The sequence below is a fragment of the Pseudophryne corroboree genome, chromosome 11, assembly GCF_028390025.1.
Source record: "Pseudophryne corroboree isolate aPseCor3 chromosome 11, aPseCor3.hap2, whole genome shotgun sequence".
NCBI lineage: Eukaryota > Metazoa > Chordata > Amphibia > Anura > Myobatrachidae > Pseudophryne > Pseudophryne corroboree.
This window is the reverse complement of record NC_086454.1, coordinates 111,958,939-111,981,315: the sequence shown is the minus strand read 5'-3', so window position 1 is coordinate 111,981,315 and position 22,377 is coordinate 111,958,939. Positions and strand designations below refer to the sequence as shown.

The window sequence follows — 22,377 nt, the reverse complement described above, 5'->3', positions numbered from 1 at the left end:
TTTCCGCCCAGCGAAAAGTCCTTGCAGTTTTTGCCATTGCCCTCCTGCTTCTTGTGCCGCCCTGTCTATTTACGTGGGCGACTGCCGTGATGTTTTTCCCACTGGATCAATACCGGCTGACCTTGAAGCAGAGGTCTTGCTAAGCTTAGAGTATTATAAATTTACCCTTAGCTCCAGTATATTTATGTGGAGAAAAGTCTCCAGACTTGATCACACTCCCTGGAAATTTTTTCCTTGTGTGACTGCTCCCCAGCCTCTCGGGCTGGCCTCCGTGGTCACCAGCATCCAATCCTGAATGCCGAATCTGCGGCCCTCTAGAAGATGAGCACTCTGTAACCACCACAGGAGAGACACCCTTGTCCTTGGATATAGGGTTATCCGCTGATGCATCTGAAGATGCGATCCGGACCATTTGTCCAGCAGATCACACTGAAAAATTCTTGCGTGAAATCTGCCGAATGGAATTGCTTCGTAGGAAGTCACCATCTTTACCAGGACCCTTGTGCAATGATGCACTGATTTTAGGAGGTTCCTGACTAGCTCGGATAACTCCCTGGCTTTCTCTTCCGGGAGAAACACCTTTTTCTGGACTGTGTCCAGAATCATCCCTAGGCACAGCAGACTTGTCGTCGGGATCAGCTGCGATTTTGGAATATTTAGAATCCACCCGTGCTGTTGTAGCAGTATCCGAGATAGTGCTACTCCGACCTCCAACTGTTCCCTGGACTTTGCCCTTATCAGGAGATCGTCCAAGTAAGGGATAATTAAGACGCCTTTTCTTCGAAGAAGAATCATCATTTCGGCCATTACCTTGGTAAAGACCCGGGGTGCCGTGGACAATCCAAACGGCAGCGTCTGAAACTGATAGTGACAGTTCTGTACCACGAACCTGAGGTACCCTTAGTGAGAAGGGCAAATTTTGGACATGGAGGTAAGCATCCCTGATGTCTCGGGACACTATATAGTCCCCTTCTTCCTGGTTCGTTATCACTGCTCTGAGTGACTCCATCTTGATTTGAACCTTTGTAAGTGTTCAAATTTTTTTAGATTTAGAATAGGTCTCACCTAGCCTTCTGGCTTCAGTACCACAATATAATATGGAATAATACCCCTTTTCTTGTTGTAGGAGGGGTAATTTGATTATCACCTGCTGGGAATACAGCTTGTGAATTGTTTCCCATACTGCCTCCTTGTCGGAGGGAGACCTTGGTAAACCAGACTTCAGGAGCCTGCGAAGGGGAAACGTCTCGACATTCCAATCTGTACCCCTGGGATACTACATGTAGGATCCAGGGGTCCTGTACGGTCCCAGCGTCATGCTGAGAGCTTGGCAGAAGCGGTGGAACGCTTCTGTTCCTGGGAATGGGCTGCCTGCTGCAGTCTTCTTCCCTTTCCTCTATCCCTGGGCAGATATGACTCTTATAGGGACGAAAGGACTGAGGCTGAAAAGACGGTGTCTTTTTCTGCAGAGATGTGACTTAGGGTAAAAACGGTGGATTTTCCAGCAGTTGCCGTGGCCACCAGGTCCGATGGACCGACCCCAAATAACTCCTCTTCCTTTATACGGCAATACACCTTTGTGCCGTTTGGAATCTGCATCACCTGACCACTGTCGTGTCCATAAACATCTTCTGGCAGATATGGACATCGCACTTACTCTTGATGCCAGAGTGCAAATATCCCTCTGTGCATCTCGCATATATAGAAAATGCATCCTTTAAATGCTCTATAGTCAATAAAATACTGTCCCTGTCAAGGGTATCAATATTTTTAGTCAGGGAATCCGACCAAGCCACCCCAGCTCTGCACATCCAGGCTGAGGCGATCGCTGGTCGCAGTATAACACCAGTATGTGTGTATATACTTTTTATGATATTTTCCAGCCTCCTGTCAGCTGGCTCCTTGAGGACGGCCCTATCTATTGACGGTACCGCCACTTGTTTTGATAAGCGTGTGAGCGCCTTATCCACCCTAAGGGGTGTTTCCCAACGCGCCCTAACTTCTGGCGGGAAAGGGTATACCGCCCATAATTTTCTATCGGGGGGAACCCACGCATCATCACACACTTCATTTAATTTATCTGATTCAGGAAAAACTACGGTAGTTTTTTCACATCCCACATAATACCCTCTTTTGTGGTACTTGTAGTATCAGAAATATGTAACACCTCCTTCATTGCCCTTAACGTGTGGCCCTAATAAGGAATACGTTTGTTTATTCACCGTCGACACTGGATTCAGTGTCCGTGTCTGTGTCTGTGTCGACCGACTAAAGTAAACGGGCGTTTTAAAACCCCTGACGGTGTTTCTGAGACGTCTGGACCGGTACTAATTGTTTGTCGGCCGTCTCATGTCGTCAACCGACCTTGCAGTGTGTTGACATTATCACGTAATTCCCTAAATAAGCCATCCATTCCGGTGTCGACTCCCTAGAGAGTGACATCACCATTACAGGCAATTGCTCCGCCTCCTCACCAACATCGTCCTCATACATGTCGACACACGCGTACCGACACACAGCACACACACAGGGAATGCTCTGATAGAGGACAGGACCCACTAGCCCTTTGGAGAGACAGAGGGAGAGTTTGCCAGCACACACCAAAAACGCTATAATTATATAGGGACAACCTTATATAAGTGTTTTCCCTTATAGCATCTTTTATATATTTCTAACGCCAAATTAGTGCCCCCCCTCTCTGTTTTAACCCTGTTTCTGTAGTGCAGTGCAGGGGAGAGCCTGGGAGCCTTCCCTCCAGTCTTTCTGTGAGGGAAAATGGCGCTGTGTGCTGAGGAGATAGGCCCCGCCCCTTTTTCGGCGGGCTCGTCTCCCGCTCTTTAATGGATTCTGGCAGGGGTTAAATATCTCCATATAGCCCCCGGAGGCTATATGTGAGGTATTTTTAGCCAAAAAAGGTTTTCATTTGCCTCCCAGGGCGCCCCCCTCCCAGCGCCCTGCACCCTCAGTGACTGCCGTGTGAAGTGTGCTGAGAGGAAATGGCGCACAGCTGCAGTGCTGTGCGCTACCTTAAGAAGACTGAGGAGTCTTCTGCCGCCGATTCTGGACCTCTTCTCGTTTCAGCATCTGCAAGGGGGCCGGCGGCGAGGCTCCGGTGACCATCCAGGCTGTACCTGTGATCGTCCCTCTGGAGCTAATGTCCAGTAGCCAAAGAAGCCAATCCATCCTGCACGCAGGTGAGTTCACTTCTTCTCCCCTAAGTCCCTCGTTGCAGTGATCCTGTTGCCAGCAGGACTCACTGTAAAATAAAAAACCTAAGCTAAACTTTTCTAAGCAGCTCTTTAGGAGAGCCACCTAGATTGCACCCTTCTCGGCCGGGCACAAAAATCTAACTGAGGCTTGGAGGAGGGTCATAGGGGGAGGAGCCAGTGCACACCACCTGATCCTAAAGCTTTACTTTTTGTGCCCTGTCTCCTGCGGAGCCGCTATCCCCCATGGTCCTTTCAGGAACCCCAGCATCCACTAGGACGATAGAGAAAACATATTTTTGAATACTATACATTTACATGTTGTGATATCAGAGGTGTCACTTACAAAACTGACACCCAGTATGGCAGTCCATCCACCTGCGGCATGTGCCAGAAAAAGGGGGATGGGCGTGTTTTTGTGGGAGAGAGCATGGTTTCATGTCCCGTACCCATTTTTATCACTCTGAGGGTTCGAGAGATGCGGGCTGCCCCTGCAGTCTGCTGTGGCTACAATGTCGGCTCCTACACTGTGACAGGAGCTGGGTGCTGCATGTAATGCTACAGTGCAGTTCCCAGCTCCTGTCACTGAGCAAGAGCTGGTATTTTGGTGTCACCACTCGGCGGGTGACACACAGGTGTGGGCCGCACCCCCTGCACCCACCTTGTGACGCCACTGTGTTATATCCTCCTACATATCTGACCAATCCTTCTCTGTCTGCTCTCAATGCTCCACCTCTCTAATACTTCCCCTAACAGTAGGAGTCCACCGAAGTTCTGTTCTTGGACCTCTTCTTTTCTCTCTCTAAACATACATTCTCTTTAGGTGAGCTTGTTCATTCATTCGACATCCAATTTCATCTCTATGCTGTTGATACTCAAATCTACCTTTTCTCCCCTGACCTCTCTCCTCACTCATATCTCCAGCTGTCTTTCTGCTACTGTATCTCTTCTTGGATGTCCCAGCGCTTTCTTAAACATAGCATGTCTAAGACTGAGCTGATCATCTTTCCACCCTCCCGTGTAACCTCACCTCCCACAATTTCACTATTGATTAGCCCTCAAGTAGGCTTTCTTGGAGTTATCCTTAACTTCTCCCTCTCCTTCAAACCACACATTCAGTAACTCTCGCAGTCCTGCCGTTTCCATCTCAAAAATATTTCCAGGATCAGACCCTTTCTGATCCAGGATGCTACTAAGGATGGAATGAACTACTGTAATCTCCTCCTGTCTGGCCTCCCTAACAAATTCTTATTTCTATTCCAATCTACCCTCAATGCTCTGGCTCATCTTCCTCTCCAAACTTTCTACATCCACCTCTCATCTCTTACAAGCCCTTTACTGGCTCTCCTTCCCTACCAAATCTAATTCAAGCCTCTCACACTCATTTACCTGTACAAAGCCCTTACCCATTCCTCTCCCATTTAGATATCTGCCTTATCTCCCTAATGCTACAGTGCAGTTCCCAGCTCCTGTCACTGAGCAAGAGCTGGTATTTTGGTGTCACCACTCGGCGGGTGACACACAGGTGTGGGCCGCACCCCCTGCACCCACCTTGTGACGCCACTGTGTTATATCCTCCTACATATCTGACCAATCCTTCTCTGTCTGCTCTCAATGCTCCACCTCTCTAATACTTCCCCTAACAGTAGGAGTCCACCGAAGTTCTGTTCTTGGACCTCTTCTTTTCTCTCTCTAAACATACATTCTCTTTAGGTGAGCTTGTTCATTCATTCGACATCCAATTTCATCTCTATGCTGTTGATACTCAAATCTACCTTTTCTCCCCTGACCTCTCTCCTCACTCATATCTCCAGCTGTCTTTCTGCTACTGTATCTCTTCTTGGATGTCCCAGCGCTTTCTTAAACATAGCATGTCTAAGACTGAGCTGATCATCTTTCCACCCTCCCGTGTAACCTCACCTCCCACAATTTCACTATTGATTAGCCCTCAAGTAGGCTTTCTTGGAGTTATCCTTAACTTCTCCCTCTCCTTCAAACCACACATTCAGTAACTCTCGCAGTCCTGCCGTTTCCATCTCAAAAATATTTCCAGGATCAGACCCTTTCTGATCCAGGATGCTACTAAGGATGGAATGAACTACTGTAATCTCCTCCTGTCTGGCCTCCCTAACAAATTCTTATTTCTATTCCAATCTACCCTCAATGCTCTGGCTCATCTTCCTCTCCAAACTTTCTACATCCACCTCTCATCTCTTACAAGCCCTTTACTGGCTCTCCTTCCCTACCAAATCTAATTCAAGCCTCTCACACTCATTTACCTGTACAAAGCCCTTACCCATTCCTCTCCCATTTAGATATCTGCCTTATCTCCCTTTACACTCCTACCTGCCTTCTTTGCTCCACAAATACACGCTGCCTTTCCTGCCAATTGATTACTTCCTCCGATTCATGCCTCCAAGATTTTGACCGTGGTGCTCCCTATATCTGAAATTCTCTACTTTTCCCAATCAGACGCTCCACTTCTCCGCATAACTTTAAACAGGCTCTCAAGACCCAGTTCTTTTATCAAACCCAGCCATCTCTCATCCTCACTTTCTGTTACTTGCTCATTTCTACCCCATCTGTGTCACCCCTGTCTACCCCCCACCCCCTTCAGGATGTAAGCTTTCACGACCAGGGCCCTCTCCCCTCATGTGCTTTTCACTCTTTTAGACTATTTTCCACTCCCTAAAATGGCACCTGACCCTCGGTTTCTGCATCTTGATCATTATTTCAGTGTCCTCTCCCCTTATGCTGCAATGTTTATATACCATGTAATTGTCCAAGATTGTTTTCTACAGTAAGTTGTTGTTTTCTTGTTTGCTCATCTGTATATGTACTCTGTCAGGCACTGCGGAACCCTTGTGGCCACATATAAATAAATAACAATATTATTATTATTAGAAAATATTGTATATGCACGATTAGAATTATGAGATTTCTAGTTTTGACCAGTTCCAGGCAAACCCTGTTACATATTAGTTGTAGATTCTTTGGATTGAATAGATCCAAACATACAGTATCATAACATTTCTGATGTTAAAATGAAAGCTTTTTAGATGACATTCACAATACTAGGGTATGCACAAGCCCTGTCCAATAATGCTATACTTATATACTAGTGCCTAAACAATTGAATACTAATATTATTTAATATTAATGTGTCACATCAAAGGGAAATATCCATTGTTTAAAAAAAAGGAAATTTATAAAATTAACTGAAAAAAGCTAGCCCTACACATTTTTATTGCTATTGTATTTCTATTAAACAATGTTTTCATTTTTAAAATGAATACATCTACAATTATCAAAGATATTTAATACATATGATATGAAGAATACATATCCGATACTTAAAAAAATAGGAGTGTAAAGTAATACAGTTGAAATGGGATTTAAAAGAATCAAATATAATTTGCAGACTTTAGTAAACATCTTTTATACTGTATATAATTTCCTCTTTGCATTCACGGTATTAAATATACTGTAGATTACAAATAATATACCTCATAGTAGTATGTTGGATTAACTACAGAATGGCAGGCTGCGAAATACGAATTTCTTGAAGTCAACTTGGAACACCATAATTCTGCATATGATTCTGTGTGGCAAAACAATATTATATCACAAACAAGCTATTGTTTAATTTTATTCAAATGTGTATGTCTGCAATTTCAAATATATGTAAGGCTGGGAAATGCATTGCTCAGGCAGAAATAAAAATTAATAATGAAGGTGCATTTAACAGACTCAGCACCCTGTTGGTTTATGACACAATATTAATGGGAAAGATAAAACAATAATGTAACAAATAAATGCTACTCCTAACATTCAATCATAAAAATAAAATAAAAAATCAGGCTCACATAGCCAAGCCCCTGATTTATCTTCATCCCTTTATTATCTACCCAATCATGCCTCTAATCACAGTGCATGCTATTGATATAATAGGGTATGATTTACAACGAGACCTTTCGGACAGTCATACAAAACAAATGGGACAATTATGAGCTTCAATCAGAGATGGACGTAATGCACATCGCTGCTGCGTCTTTGGAATCCCCGCCCCCAAATGGTGACAGGCTGTAGCTATGGGGGCACTGCGTCCAATGACACAGGACCTGTTCTGCACATGCACAGAACAGATCCTACACATCCGCAGGCTGCCCACCATCGGAGATGTAGGCAAACCAGAATTAGAGGAGCCAAAGCAGCTTCTTGCATGTGGTAGATTTTGTCCAATAGAAAATCGGCAGGAAGTGGTAGAAAGGTAGAAAATCAGTGGTAGAAAAGTGGTAGAAAGGTAGAAAAAGAAAATATAGCAAAAATGCCAGATCATAAAACTGAAAGAAAAAAAGAAGAAACCATGTAAAGGCTGTGTGTTGGCATAGATAGTCGCTAATAGTTATGGCATATAATTTGATATTAGGAATGAACAATTAAACTGAATTGCCAATTCATAGGTGTATGACCAGTTTCGGTCTTTGGAAAGTGCTTACAAGCACATCATTTGTGGGACTGTGGTCTCCAATGATCTTTGTGAGAAAATGTCAAAATGTCACTTTAAAGTCTAGCCAAGTGATTTTTAAACTTTTTCAACTTGCAGCACACTGAACAAGATTTTAAAATTGCCATGGTACACTATCAGTTTTTTTTAAAATAAATAAAATATATAAAAAATATCAAAATATATTTAAAGTTTACATATTTTATAGAAAAAAACAACCAATCCACACTGGTCCCCAAAGGTAAAAGCAAACAGTCCACATTGGCCCCCACAGGAAAATACAAATAGTCCATGCTGGCCTGTGCAGGAAAAAACATATGCTAGATGCAGTAAACCTCAGAAAAAGATGCTATTTTTCTGTGATTTTACTACAAAACCTCTTGTACTTACATAATGTATTAAACATTTTTAATTTTTCTCCTAAAATAATGCTTGATGAAAATACATTTATGTCTTAAATAAGACATGAGAGAGCAAAAAGATGTTGGGAAATATCACGATTTCATGTTTCATATTTGTACATTTATAAGTTTCAGTCTTTTACTTACATTGATACACTGTATAAACACTGTTCTAGAATGTTCTCCCTCTATCAATCTTGGATTCCCACCCATACTTTATTTACTTTGTTTCTTTATTTGACATTGAGTTGTTTAAAGGATTCACTAACTTTTCCTGCAACAGGGAGGTGCAGCATTGGCAGAATAGAATTTCTGCAGTGCCATATGTATCAGGCACAATAGATATCTATGGAGGACTTTCCCTGTAGGGTTATAGCTAAATCATCCTGCCTGGATGTATTCTGTACGGGAGGGTCTAAATCTATGTTAAATTAGGGAATGTGCGTCTCCACAACTTAAACTGCATTACGGTGGAGATACACTGACACCATTTTATTAGAGTTTGGATCTCAAGAGCTGATTTCAGTGACTTCTTTGCAACCAATGGTATTGTAATCAATAGAAGCTATGACCTTGTAAGCTAATAATGTGAATGTGTTTTGTTTTCTAATTATTTTTTTTTTATAAAATTGTCATAGCTCTAAGTCTAACTGAGGCCAAAAGTTTACTTCTGTTCTGGTGGCAGACAGTAATTATACATTTGCTGGACCATCAGACATTGTACTTGCCTATGAAAGGCGCAGAACATCCGAATGACCATGGCTACCCGTGTCATTGCAACTACTGTAAGTCTTTAGATGCATTTGCTGACATTGACACACCCGGGACATGCCAACGACTGGTAACCGCCCTAACCCCTTACCCACTAGTTGCTACCCAGAAATGGCCATCAAATTTGCATGGATCTCTCTGTGTGGTAACCATTAAGCTGTATGTGCACTGCCGCACGGATGCATGTGCAGAGAAAAACCATCAGACACTTGCATGCGATGAGTTCCCTGCATACACATCCAAAATACCCACAGAATGGGAAACGTGTTACGAAGGGAAATGGTTGCTATGGGCAGCTTCTTCATTCTATGGGGGAGATTCAAATGTTTGAAAAGTCAGTTGGGTGTCTGTTTTTTCCTATCTAATAGACAGGAAAAAAACAGACACCCAACTTTTGAAACATTTGAATCTCAACCTATCTGTCTATAGTGTACGTTACTCACGTATCTACTCAATGGATTCTTGAGGGACAAAATTACAGAATTGAAACTCCAAACTGTGTTTTCTCTTCACTTTTGTAAATGCAAATTAAGCATGTACATCGGTATACCTCAAAAATCTTAAATACTTATTTATATTGAACAAAACACCTATCTTTAAAATACCTAAGTATATTCTGATGACAGGAATGTCTACATAGACACTGCTTAATTTGAGATGCAATTTTTGCACTAAAAGTTATTTTAACATGCTATTTTGTTCACCTTTTTGAATGTTAATGGAACAGGGATCGATGATGTTTGCAGTGCCTTTTGTACAGGTTTGATCACTCTTCCAGGAATTTGCAAAAATGCCCAAATCTTGTACTGACAATCCATTTGGTGTAATGTAGTCATCAGACTGTTTATCATTAAAATTTCCACACAGACCTGAATGTTAGAAACACAAGAGAGAGCAACAGTTTAGTTAATCAACAGGTCATCATGTACTGTATACAGTGGCGTAACTAGCACGGGGCAAGCAGGGCACGTGCCCTGGGCGCCCCATCAGACCTGATAGAGGGGACGCTGCTGACCAGCACACCACCATGACACACTACCCTACAGCAAGCCACTCCCGATCTCCTCCAGCTGGGGAGGAGTTGACCACATGGCGCAGGCACTATGCAGCGGAATTGTTTCCCCCCTTCTCCCGGGCGCCGCTGTTGGGTGCAGTGCCGTCACCTGTATCCTGGCTGTCAGGCATGCAGCTCCAGAGTGCAGAATGTGTGAGATGGGGGGAGCAGAGAGGCATGGGCTTCCCATGTGGTGGAAGTAGAAGAAGCTGCTACAGGTGGTGGGACTGGGACTGGCTGCCCTGCTCTTCCTGCCCAACGTGGGTCTGTGGTTTCTGTACTGGGAGCAGCAGCTGGAGAGCACTGGAGTGGACAGCAGCGGGGGTCCGGTGGCAGGACAGGTATGTGTTTCTCCATGACAATGTTTCTCACCTGGCAAAGCTGAGTCTCAGTGACCCATAGAACTTGGAGTGAACCTTCTCCCCATGTCTACCTCTCTCTCTCTCTCTCTCCCCATGCCTCCCTATTTCCCTATGCCACACACTCTCCCTCCCCATGCCTCCCTACCTCTCTCTCTCTATCTCCCCATGCCCTCTCTCTCACCCCTAGGTCCCTGTCTCTCTCCCAATGCCTCTCTCCTCCATACCTCTCTCTTCTTCCCCATGTCTCTCCCTCTCTTTCCCCATGCTCCTCTCTCTCTCTCTCTCTCTCTCTCATTCCCATGTGTCCCTCTCTGTCTCTCTCTCTCTCTCTCTCTCTCTCTCTCTCTCTCTCTCTCTCTCTCTCCCTCCCATGTCTCCCTCTTACTCTGCCATGGTCTCTCACTCTCCCATGTCTCCCTCTCTATCTGCCCTGATCTCTCTCTCTCCCCATGTCTCCCTCTATTTGTTCTAATCTCTCTCTCCCATGACTCCCTCCCTCGCTCACTCTCCACCCCTAGTCTATCTGTCTCCCATGTTTCCATCTCTCTCTGCCACTGATCTCTGTCTCCCTCTCTCTCTGCCACTGGTCCCTGTCTCTCTCTCCCTCCCATGTATCCCTCTTTTTTCACTCCTGGTCTCTCTGTCTCTCTCTCCCATGTCTCTCTCTCTCTCTCAATGCCCTTGGTCTCTCTGTCTCTCTCTTTTTATGCCGTGTGTGTGTGTGTGTGTGTGTCTCTCTATCTGCTCTCTGTCTCTCTCCGATGTCTCACTCTCTCTCTCTCTGCCCCTTGTCTCTGTCTGTCTCTCTCTCTCTCCTATGTCTACCTCTTTGTCCCTGGCCTCTCTCTCTCCTATGTCTCCCTCTCACTCTGCCCTGGTCTCTGTCTCTCTCCCATGTCTCCGTCTCTCTCTGCCCTAGTCTCTGTCTCTCTCTTCCATGTCTCCTTCTCTGCACCGGTGTCTAGCTCTCTCTTTCTTTCTTTCTTTCTCTCCCTCCTATGTCTCCCTCGCTGCCCCTAGTCTCTCTGTCTATGTCTCTCTCTCCCATTTCTCCCTCTCTATGCCCCATGTCTTTCTGTAAAAAGAACATAGTTATGCCTCTGACTGTATATTCATATACATACATAGCTGTATGTGTTACGTAACAGAATAGGTGCAATATTAGCCAACAGCCACTATGGATTCATGCAATAAATATTGACCTGGGTACATATTATTTAACACAACTAGTGGGAGGGTCCTATTGCCCAGAAACTTTCCTCTACCGGTCACTGAAATGAACTTAGAGTTTCTCTGCAGAAAGTGCATCTCTGTTTTTTTCCTCACCCTCCAGGGTCTGTACTGTAATGTATGAATGAACAGAAAATTCATCAACATCTTGGTGTGGTATTCAACAGATACAGGAAATCCAATATATTACTTGTACAATATTGGTTATTTCACCCAAGTACTTCAAACAATTGGAAACAGGGATCTATGCAAATTTGTTTTAGATATTTTGGCAAAACAACATATTACACACCAATAAAACAGGTGGATGAGCAAAATGTTTGATTTCATTGCCCTGGTCTCTAGGAGCAAGGGATGGCAGGAATGTATGTTTTCACAATCATCTATTATAAAGTGTTTACTGTACAAAAGATGGTAACTGCTAAACCTAGTGAAGCAATCACATACTGTAGGTGTGCTTAGCTGCTATGATTATCACTTAAGACACCCATACTGTAGGCATTTAATAAAGGGCATTTACCTTTTTCTATGCTAAAGTTGCCCTGTAACAAACCATTAATATAACAGCATCTTAACGGCATTCTTCTCTTGAAGATGACTGTCCCCTACATAAATATACAGCTGTATTGATATTCCAGAATATTGATTTGGGCAGTGGCATATCAGTAATGGGTTCAGTTCTGATTAGTTAATGTGCTCTATTGGTGGCTCACGTGCGGAATTTCAGTTTCGGCATGGATGCGTTCCACAGGGTGGAATGCATGGAACTTCTAGTCCTGATGCCGATTTTTGATGCTTTATTGCTGTTTTTAATTTTACTGGTTTTCCTCCTATAAGGTAATTGCCATTGGTACTCAGAGATGAGACCCATATTATAAAAATTTAGTAGGTTTTGAGCCACTTTCGGTTTTGCATGGCCAGGATATCTGGTCCAGTTGTGGGTGAGGACATTGACTAATAGGTACTGGTAAAAAGAGAAGCCCTGGATGGGATGGTGCTTTATGGATGATCCAATATTTTGCTGTCTTGATAAAAATCCAGATGGAACGAAACGTTGACCACTGTTTATGTAGATTTGTGAGTTACATTGACTTACCTGTTGCCTCTCTTGCACTAATTTGGTGAGTGCTGTACTTTTGTTCTACATGTAATGGGTGCAAGGTGTGCACTGCACATGGGCCCTTGGATCAAGGGAGTCCCACACCACACGGTGGCCATTTTACCTAAGTTTCACACATGCACAGTAAGAAAATCACAATGAAAGCGATCTCACCATTTCCCCGGAGACCTGTGCATCAATGACGCGCAGTAAGGTGAGGCCGGTGAGGCAGAGCCTCTCCTGTGATGCTTTAATATACTCAAGTGTTTTGACTATACAAATTATTAAAAAACTACAAAGAAGATATTATAAATATCTTCTTTGTATTATTCTAATAATTTTTATACTCAGAACTCTGGAGTATACTAGTCTATGACAGGTAAGGCAATGCCTCACCTGCCTACCTTATCTGCACATCTCTGACCAAATTTCCAGCAGTATATACTGATGCACCTTTGTATAATGCCAACACGAACCCTCGGGTTCATATATTGTATGTAAATCTCGCTCTGTAACTAGCCAGTACCTCCCCAGCCATTTACTTCACCGCACGTCACTGCTGTGCATGCACATTAGAATATGTGATCAGAGTCACTGCACTGCTGGCTAGAGAGGAGGAGGCCCAGGCGGAGATGGCACACAGGCCCCCTCCTCTCTTAATATGCCTCTGCATCTGTGTTTTCTTGATTATTGGTACATAGTGATATGCTTTTATCAACAGAGGATCGACCCACAAGATTGATCTGGACAGTGGCTCCCGAACCTTCTTGAATCACAGCGCCCTTGAGTATCAGCATTTTTTTCACACCACCTCTAGGCCAAAAGTTTCTTGAGAAATTCAGCAAATATTATTAAAATAAGATTTTACTTACCGATAAATCTATTTCTCATAGTCCGTAGTGGATGCTGGGGACTCCGTCAGGACCATGGGGAATAGCGGCTCCGCAGGAGACAGGGCACAAAAGCAAGCTTTTAGGATCACATGGTGTGTACTGGCTCCTCCCCCTATGACCCTCCTCCAAGCCTCAGTTAGGTACTGTGCCCGGACGAGCGTACACAATAAGGAAGGATCTTGAATCCCGGGTAAGACTCATACCAGCCACACCAATCACACCGTACAACTTGTGATTTGAACCCAGTTAACAGTATGATAACAATGAAGTAGCCTCTAAAAAAGATGGCTCACAACAATAATAACCCGATTTTTTGTAACAATAACTATGTACAAGTAATGCAGACAATCCGCACTTGGGATGGGCGCCCAGCATCCACTACGGACTATGAGAAATAGATTTATCGGTAAGTAAAATCTTATTTTCTCTAACGTCCTAGTGGATGCTGGGGACTCCGTCAGGACCATGGGGATTATACCAAAGCTCCCAAACGGGCGGGAGAGTGCGGATGACTCTGCAGCACCGAATGAGAGAACTCCAGGTCCTCCTCAGCCAGGGTATCAAATTTGTAGAATTTTGCAAACGTGTTTGCCCCTGACCAAGTAGCTGCTCGGCAAAGTTGTAAAGCCGAGACCCCTCGGGCAGCCGCCCAAGATGAGCCCACCTTCCTTGTGGAATGGGCATTTACAGATTTTGGCTGTGGCAGGCCTGCCACAGAATGTGCAAGCTGAATTGTACTACAAATCCAACGAGCAATAGTCTGCTTAGAAGCAGGAGCACCCAGCTTTTTGGGTGCCTACAATATAAACAGCAAGTCAGACTTTCTGACTCCAGCCGTCCTGGAATTATATATATATATATATATATATATTTTCAGGGCCCTGACAACGTCTAGCAACTTGGAGTCCTCCAAGTCCCTAGTAGCCGCAGGCACCACAATAGGTTGTTTCAGGTGAAAACGCTGACACCACCTTAGGAAGAAACTGGGGACGAGTCCGCAGTTCTGCCCTGTCCGAATGGAAAATCAAATATGGGCTTTTGTAAGACAAAGCCGCCAATTTTTACAATCGCCTGGCCGAGGCCAGGGCCAACAGCATGGTCACTTTCCATGTGAGATATTTCAAATCCACAGATTTGAGTGGTTCAAACCAATATGATTTGAGGAATCCCAACACTACGTTGAGATCCCACGGTGCCACTGGAGGCACACAAGGGCTGTATATGCAATACTCCCTTGACAAACGTCTGGACTTCAGGAACTGAAGCCAATTCTTTCTGGAAGAAAATCTATAGGGCCGAAACTTGAACCTTAATGGACCCCAATTTGAGGCTCATAGACACTCCTGTTTGCAGGAAGTGCAGAAATCGACCTAGTTGAAATTTTTTCGTGGGGCCTTCCTGGCCTCACCCACGCAACATATTTTTACCACATGTGGTGATAACGTTGTGCGGTCACCTCCTTCCTGGCTTTGACCAGGGTAGGTATGACCTCTTCCGGAATGCCTTTTCCCTTAGGATCCGGCGTTCAAACCGCCATGCCGTCAAAACGCAGTCGCGGTAAGTCTTGGAACAGACAAGGTCCCTGCTGGAGCAGGTCCTTTCTTAAAGGCCGATGCCACGGTTCCTCTTGGAACAGACATGGTACTTGCTGAAAGCAAATCCCTTCTTTGCTCCCGAGGCCATTAGTCCTCTGTGAGCATCTCTTGAAGTTCCGGTTACCAAGTCCCTCTTGGCCAATCCGGAGCCACGAGTATAGTTCTTACTCCTCTATGTCTTATAATTCTCAATACCTTGGTTATGAGAAGCAGAGGAGGGAACACATACACCGACTGTTACACCCACGGTGTTACCAGGACGTCCACAGCTAACGCCTGAAGGTCTCGTGACCTGGCGCAATACCTGTCCCATTTTTTGTTTGGGCGGGACGCCATCATGTCCACCTTTGGTCTTTCCCAACGGTTCACAATCATGCGGAAAACTTCCCGATGAAGTTCCCACTCTCCCGGGTGGAGGTCGTGCCTGCTGAGGAAGTCTGCTTCCCAGTCGTCCACTCCCGGAATGAACACTGCTGACAGTGCTATCACATGGTTTTCCGCCTAGCGAAAAATCCTTGCAGTTTTGCCACTGCCCTCCCGCTTCTTGTGCCGCCCTTTCTGTTTACGTGGGCGACTGCCGTGATGTTATCCCACTGGATCAATACCGGCTGACCTTGAAGCAGAGGTCTTGCTAAGCTTAGAGCATTATAAATTTGCTCTTAGCTCCAGTATATTTATGTGGAGAGAATTCTCCAGACTTGATCACACTCCTTGTGTGACTGCTCCCCAGCCTCTCAGGCTGGCCTCCGTGGTCACCAGCATCCAATCCTGAATGCCGAATCTGCGGCCCTCTAGAAGATGAGCACTCTGTAATCACCACAGGAGAGACACCCTTGTCCTTGGATATAGGGTTATCCGCTGATGCATCTGAAGATGCGATCCGGACCATTTGTCCAGCAGATCCCACTGAAGAGTTCTTGCGTGAAATCTGCCGAATGGAAGCGCTTCGTAATAAGCCACCATTTTTACCAGGACTCTTGTGCAATGATGCACTGACACTTTTCCTGGTTTTAGGAGGATCCCGATTAGCTCGGATAACTCCCTGGCTTTCTCCTCTGGGAGAAACACCTTTTCCTGGACTGTGTCCAGAATCATCCCTAGGACCAGCAGACGTGTCGTCGGAACAACTGCGGATTTGGAATATTTAGAATCCACCCGTGCTGTCGTAGAACTACTTGAGATAGTGCTACTCCGACCTCCAACTGTTCTCTGGACCTTGTTCTTATCAGGAGGTCGTCCATTTTCTTTGAAGACGAATCCTCCTTTCGGTCATTACCTTGGTAAGGACCCGGGGTGCCTTGGACAATCCAACGGCATCGTCTTGAAACTGATAGTGACAGTTCTGTACCACGAACCTGAGGTACCCTTGGTGAGAAAAGGCAAATTTTGGGACATGGAGGTAAGCATCCCTGATGTCCCGGGACACCATATAGTCCCCTTGTTCTTTGCTATCACTGCTCTGAGTGACTCCATCTGGATTTGAACCCTTGCAAGTGTTCAAATTTTTCAGATTTAGAATAGGTCTCACCTAGCCTTCAGTACCACCATATAGTGTGGAGTAATACCCCTTTCCTTGTTGTCGGAGGGGTAATTTTATTATCACCTGCTGGGAATACAGCTTGTGAATTGTTTTCAATACTGCCTCCCTGTCGGAGGGAGACATTGGTACAGCAGACTACAGGAACCTGCGAGGGGGGAAACCTCTCGACATTCCAATCTGTACCCCTTGGATACTACTTGTAGGATCCAGGGGTCCTGTACGGTCCCAGCGTCATGCTGAGAACTTGGTAGAAGCGGTGGAGGGCTTCTGTTCCTGGGAATGGGCTGCCTGCTGCAGTCTTCTTCCCTTTCCTCTATCCCTGGGCAGATATGACTCTTATAGGGACGAAAGGACTGAGGCTGAAAAGACGGTGTCTTTTTCTGCAGAGATGTGACTTAGGGTAAAAAACGGTGGATTTTCCAGCAGTTGCCCTGGCCACCAGGTCCCATGGACCGACCCCAAATAACTCCTCCCCTTTATACGGCAATACATCTTTGTGCCGTTTGGAATCTGCATCACCTGACCACTGTCGTGTCCATAAACATCTTCTTGCAGATATGGACATCGCATTTACTCTTGATGCCAGAGTGCAAATATCCCTCTGCGCATCTCGCATATATAGAAATGCATCCTTTAAATGCTCTATAGTCAATAAAATACTGTCCCTGTCAAAGGTATCAATATTTTTAGTCAGGGAATCCGACCAAGCCACCTCAGCTCTGCACATCCAGGCTGAGGCGATCGCTGGTCGCAGTATAACACCAGCATGTGTGTGTATACTTTTTAGGATATTTTTCAGCCTCCTATCAGCTGGCTCCTTAAGTACAGCCCTATCCGTAGATGGTACCGCCACTTGTTCTGATAAGCGTGTGAGCGCCTTATCCACCCTGAGGGGTGTTTCCCACCGCGCCTTAACTTCTGGCGGGAAAGGGTATACCGCCAATAATTTTCTATCGGGGGAAACCCACGCATCATCACACACTTCATTTAATTTATCTGATTCAGGAAAAACTACAGGTAGTTTTTTCACCTCACACATAATACCCTTTTTTGTGGTACTTGGAGTATCAGAAATATGTAACACCTCCTTCATTGCCCTTAACGTGTGGCCCTAAAAGAAAATACGTTTGTTTCTTCACCGTCGACACTGAAATCAGTGTCCGTGTCTGGGTCTGTGTCGACCGACTGAGGTAAATGGGCATTTTACAGCCCCTGACGGTGTTTGAGACGCCTGGACAGATACTAATTTGTTCGCCGGCCCTCTCATGTCGTCAACCGGCTTGCAGCGTGTTGACATTGTCACGTAATTTCCATAAATAAGCCATCCATTCCGGTGTCGACTCCCTAGAGAGTGACATCACCATTACAGGCAATTTGCTCCGCCTCCTCACCAATATTTTCCTCATACATGTCGACACACACGTACCGACATACAGCACACACATAGGGAATGCTCTGATAGAGGACAGGACCCACTAGCCCTTTGGGGAGACAGAGGGAGAGTTTGCCAGCACACACCAAAACGCTATAATTATCCAGGGACAACCTTTATATAAGTGTTCCTTTTATAGCATTTTAATATATATACATATCGCCAAATCAGTGCCCCCCCTCTCTGTTTTAACCCTGTTTCTGTAGTGCAGTGCAGGGGAGATCATAGGAGCCTTCCCACCAGCCTTTCTGTGAGGGAAAATGGCGCTGTGTGCTGAGGAGAATAGGCCCCGCCCCCTTTTCGGCGGGCTTCTTCTCCGGAGTTTTAGATATCTGGCAGGGGTTAAATACATCCATATAGCCTCAAGGGCTATATGTGATGTATTTTTCGCCATACAGGTATTATACATTGCTGCCCAGGGCGCCCCCCCCCAGCGCCCTGCACCCTCCGTGACTGCTGTGTGAAGTGTGCTGACAACAATGGCGCACAGCTGCAGTGCTGTGCGCTACCTGATGAAGACTGAGAGTCTTCTGCCGCCTGGTTCCGGACCTCTTCATCTTCAGCATCTGCAAGGGGGGTCGGCGGCGCGGCTCCGGGACGAACCCCAGGGCGAGCCCTGTGTTCCGACTCCCTCTGAAGCTATGTCCAGTAGCCTAAGAATCCAATCCATCCTGCACGCAGGTGAGTTGAAAATCTCTCCCCTAAGTCCCTCGATGCAGTGAGCCTGTTGCCAGCAGGACTCACTGAAAATAAAGAACCTAAAAACTTTTTCTAAGCAACTCTTTAAGAGAGCCACCTAGATTGCACCCTTCTCGGCCGGGCACAAAAACCTAACTGAGGTTTGGAGGAGGGTCATAGGGGGAGGAGCCAGTACACACCATGTGATCCTAAAAGCTTGCTTTTGTGCCCTGTCTCCTGCGGAGCCGCTATTCCCCATGGTCCTGACGGAGTCCCCAGCATCCACTAGGACGTTAGAGAAATTAATTAAATTGTGTTTACCTGTCATATTTAGGTTCTGTTATGTGATGATAGACAGGGCTGCAATTCTGATTATTCACATATTTTAGGATTTGGAGCAACTGGCATTTGTTCATTCCCATCACATTGCCCAGCAGCAATTTGATTTGGTTCTGGGCTAGTAACAGTTGGCAACCCTACAAGTACCCTGAGGAACCCCAATGTACCATGTCACCCAGATTGGGAACCACTGATCTGAACCCATGATTGTCCACTCCGACTGTACTGTGTGGGAGCTTCAGGTGGCAGCAGAATAGACCAATATGCAGAGTATTTATCTTTATGCTCAGGAGACAAATAACACATGGCTCACAGGTTAGGGGCATCTCTAGCTGCAAGATCGGCATAAGGAACTAATATTGATTGGAAATGTACAAATTAATCTTGGATATAGAAGATTATTCTAATAATTTGGTGAATTTACTATCATTTTTTTTATTTAGTTGTCTTGGGGTGTGACTGTATGTTTACAGTATTTGCTCTAAGGGCTCAAACACACAAGACAACAGCAGAACAATTGCAGTTTCCCTGAAGTCCCATCATGGTCACCAACTAAAGGTGGACACAGCAATAACTCATAAATGCTATTGTACAATATATTATTTAAGTATACTGGTAGTCTGATTTTTGTCTTATTAGTACTCAACACAATGAGCATAAGCAACACTTTATGACTGAAGACTTTTTTTTACAGAAAACAATTTGAATTTAAAAAAAAAGTGTCTGCTGCAGTCGTATTGAGCAAGTTCTTTAGTTTATGCTTTTGTTTGTTTTGTGTGGACCATCTCCCTCACTTCCCCATATAAATACTGTTTTTGTCCCATACAGTATTTCAAATTATAGGAGAGACATGCTCATATTTATTGGATTACATATGTTTTACATGCATGTCAACTCTCTCTTGAAAATAAACTGACAAATGTTTGGACACAAATTCACCTGTCATAATTTTCTTCTTAAATTGAGCTTCTTGTATTTCCATTGTATAGATAATGTGCCTGGTTTAGGGTTATTGGGCTTTTTGCAGGGGTGCCATGGGTTTGGAGTCAAGCCAATATCAAATAGCTTATGTTCAATGTGATAGGCAAAACCAGTGCTGGTGACAATCATAAAGTATGTGGACAAGCTGTAGTTCCAAAACTGCGTGCTGTGGCACCCCCGGGTGCCAAGAAGCATTTTCAGGGGTGCCATGGGTTGGTAGTCAAGGGCCAAATCAAATGATTAATGGTCAATGTGAAAAACCAGTGCTAGTGACAATCAATCATAAAATATGTGAACAAACAGAGGCACAACCCTGCCCACCACCACATAACTGAACCTAGGGGGGGATTAAATTGGGCACAAGGTTTTCATTGCAAAAAAATCTTGGCGCCCATTGTGCACAATTTTGTATTACCATAAGTATGTGTGCTCCTGATACCAGAGTTATCACCAGTCCAGTGATCTCCACGGCTCCCAGTGGTCTCCCCTCCATCTTTGCACTGAGGAGGGGGCTGCTGGTAGGGGAGGTGGCTACTTTTGAATTGTTTCAATATTTTGGATTACATGTATCTTTTATACAATACTTATGAAATGTAAATTCTGCACCTATGTGAGACAGATGCAATTATGCATTATTTTGTTACCTTATAAATTACATGTATCATAAGATGTATTTTGCTCAAAATGGAGATAAGAAAACTGACTCTGAAATGTGTTTTCTAATCACTGTTGTTAACCTGTTATAGCCCTTACTAGTGACTTCAAATATGTTGTGTTCTCTTAGACTATTTAAACTAGAGATGTGTGCAGATCCCCGAGTTTTGGGTTTGGTCTTGGTTCTAATTCATCATCATGTTTTGGTTTTGGCAAAACTACCCTCAAGTGTTTTGGTTCGTATAAAAATCAATATAAAAATTATAATCATTTATTAAACTTGATAAAATCCGGGGGGGGGGGGAACTAAAATCATGCAATTTATGCAAGCCAAAACCTAAAATTCAGACTTACAGTAGGGGAACATTTACTAAGCAGTGATAAGAGCGGAGAAGTGAGCCAGTGGAGAAGTTGCCCATGGCAACTAATCAGCACTGAAGTAATATCTATAATTTGTATACTATAAAATGATACAGAGCTTCTGATTGGTTGATTGGGCCATTTCTCCACTGGGTCAGTTCTCTGCTCTTATAACTGCTTAGTAAATGTCCCCCTTAGAATCCAAATTCCAAACTGCAACAATACTCAAACAGGTTCTTGGTTCGGACCTCCTTGGGAGATCTGGACCAGGTTTTGGTTTGTTTCTAATCCACAAAATTCAGATGGATTCGGATTTCTGGAGAAATTAACTGCACATCTCTAATTTAAACTGTTGCACATGAAAGTTCACAGAACCTGTTTTTATCATTTAAGGAGAATTTTACAGAATTGAGCCGCGTGACCAATTAATGATATCATTAAATAAAAGACACCATCTTGAAGTGATATGAAAACTTACCACAGGTTTGACCAGCGTAAGCATTGTTTACATAGATGTAAACTTGCATTATAGGTATGAGCTGAATATCCAGCCTGAGACCAATGTTTGTTTGCACAATGATGTAGAATGACGTCGGCTTGAAAATAGTCAAGTTACCTGGTAACAGATTAGTATGTTATTAATATTATATAGTGAGAAAACACAAAATATAAATAAAAATATATGGTTAAACAGATGCTAATTTAGTAAATAAATTGTATAACAAGAACTCATAGGGTTATATTTACTAAGACTCTCTTTTCTGCTGATATCAGCCGAGATCAATCTCGGCTTACATCGGCAGTGTTTTGAGAAAAACATGGAAATTTACTAAACTACCACATTTTTTCAATTCGAATACACAGATGTCGGTGTAATTCGTATTGCCAGCAGTGTTATACAGGAGAGAATAGTAAAACACTGCCGGACTTAACACAATGAAGCCCGGCCAGATCAGTGAGATCCGTGAAGGGCTTCATTGTGTACAGTATGTGAAAGAGTTAAAAATAAAAATTGCATGGAGTCCCCCTCCTAAGCATAACCAACACCGGGCTCTTGGGCCGGTCCTGTTTCCAAAAATACTGGAGATGCAATTTTCCCACCATTGACTATAATGAAGGACCGCAATCCTCCATTATAGCAAGTGCGCTCTGCCTGATTGACAGGCCAGGAGCACACAGCCAATCAGGGAAGTGCTATGACATGGCGCTCCCTGATTGGCTGCCAGGACCTCTAGTGAGAGGAGTCACGGAGAGTCCCGGCATTCATGGAAAGGG

General features: G+C 44.4%; 1 protein-coding gene across 1 annotated transcript in view; it reads right to left on the bottom strand.

The window, feature by feature from the left end:
• Positions 1-22,377, bottom strand: part of LOC134969044 (mucin-2-like) — a 695,488-nt gene that overhangs the window by 543,623 nt on the left and 129,488 nt on the right. The window contains exons 12-14 of the mRNA XM_063944753.1: positions 21,581-21,718; positions 9,590-9,754; positions 6,713-6,807 (exon numbers count right to left, since the gene is read on the bottom strand). Of these exons, the coding sequence (XP_063800823.1) occupies positions 6,713-6,807; positions 9,590-9,754; positions 21,581-21,718 (398 nt within the window). The remainder of the gene's footprint in view (positions 1-6,712; positions 6,808-9,589; positions 9,755-21,580; positions 21,719-22,377) is intronic.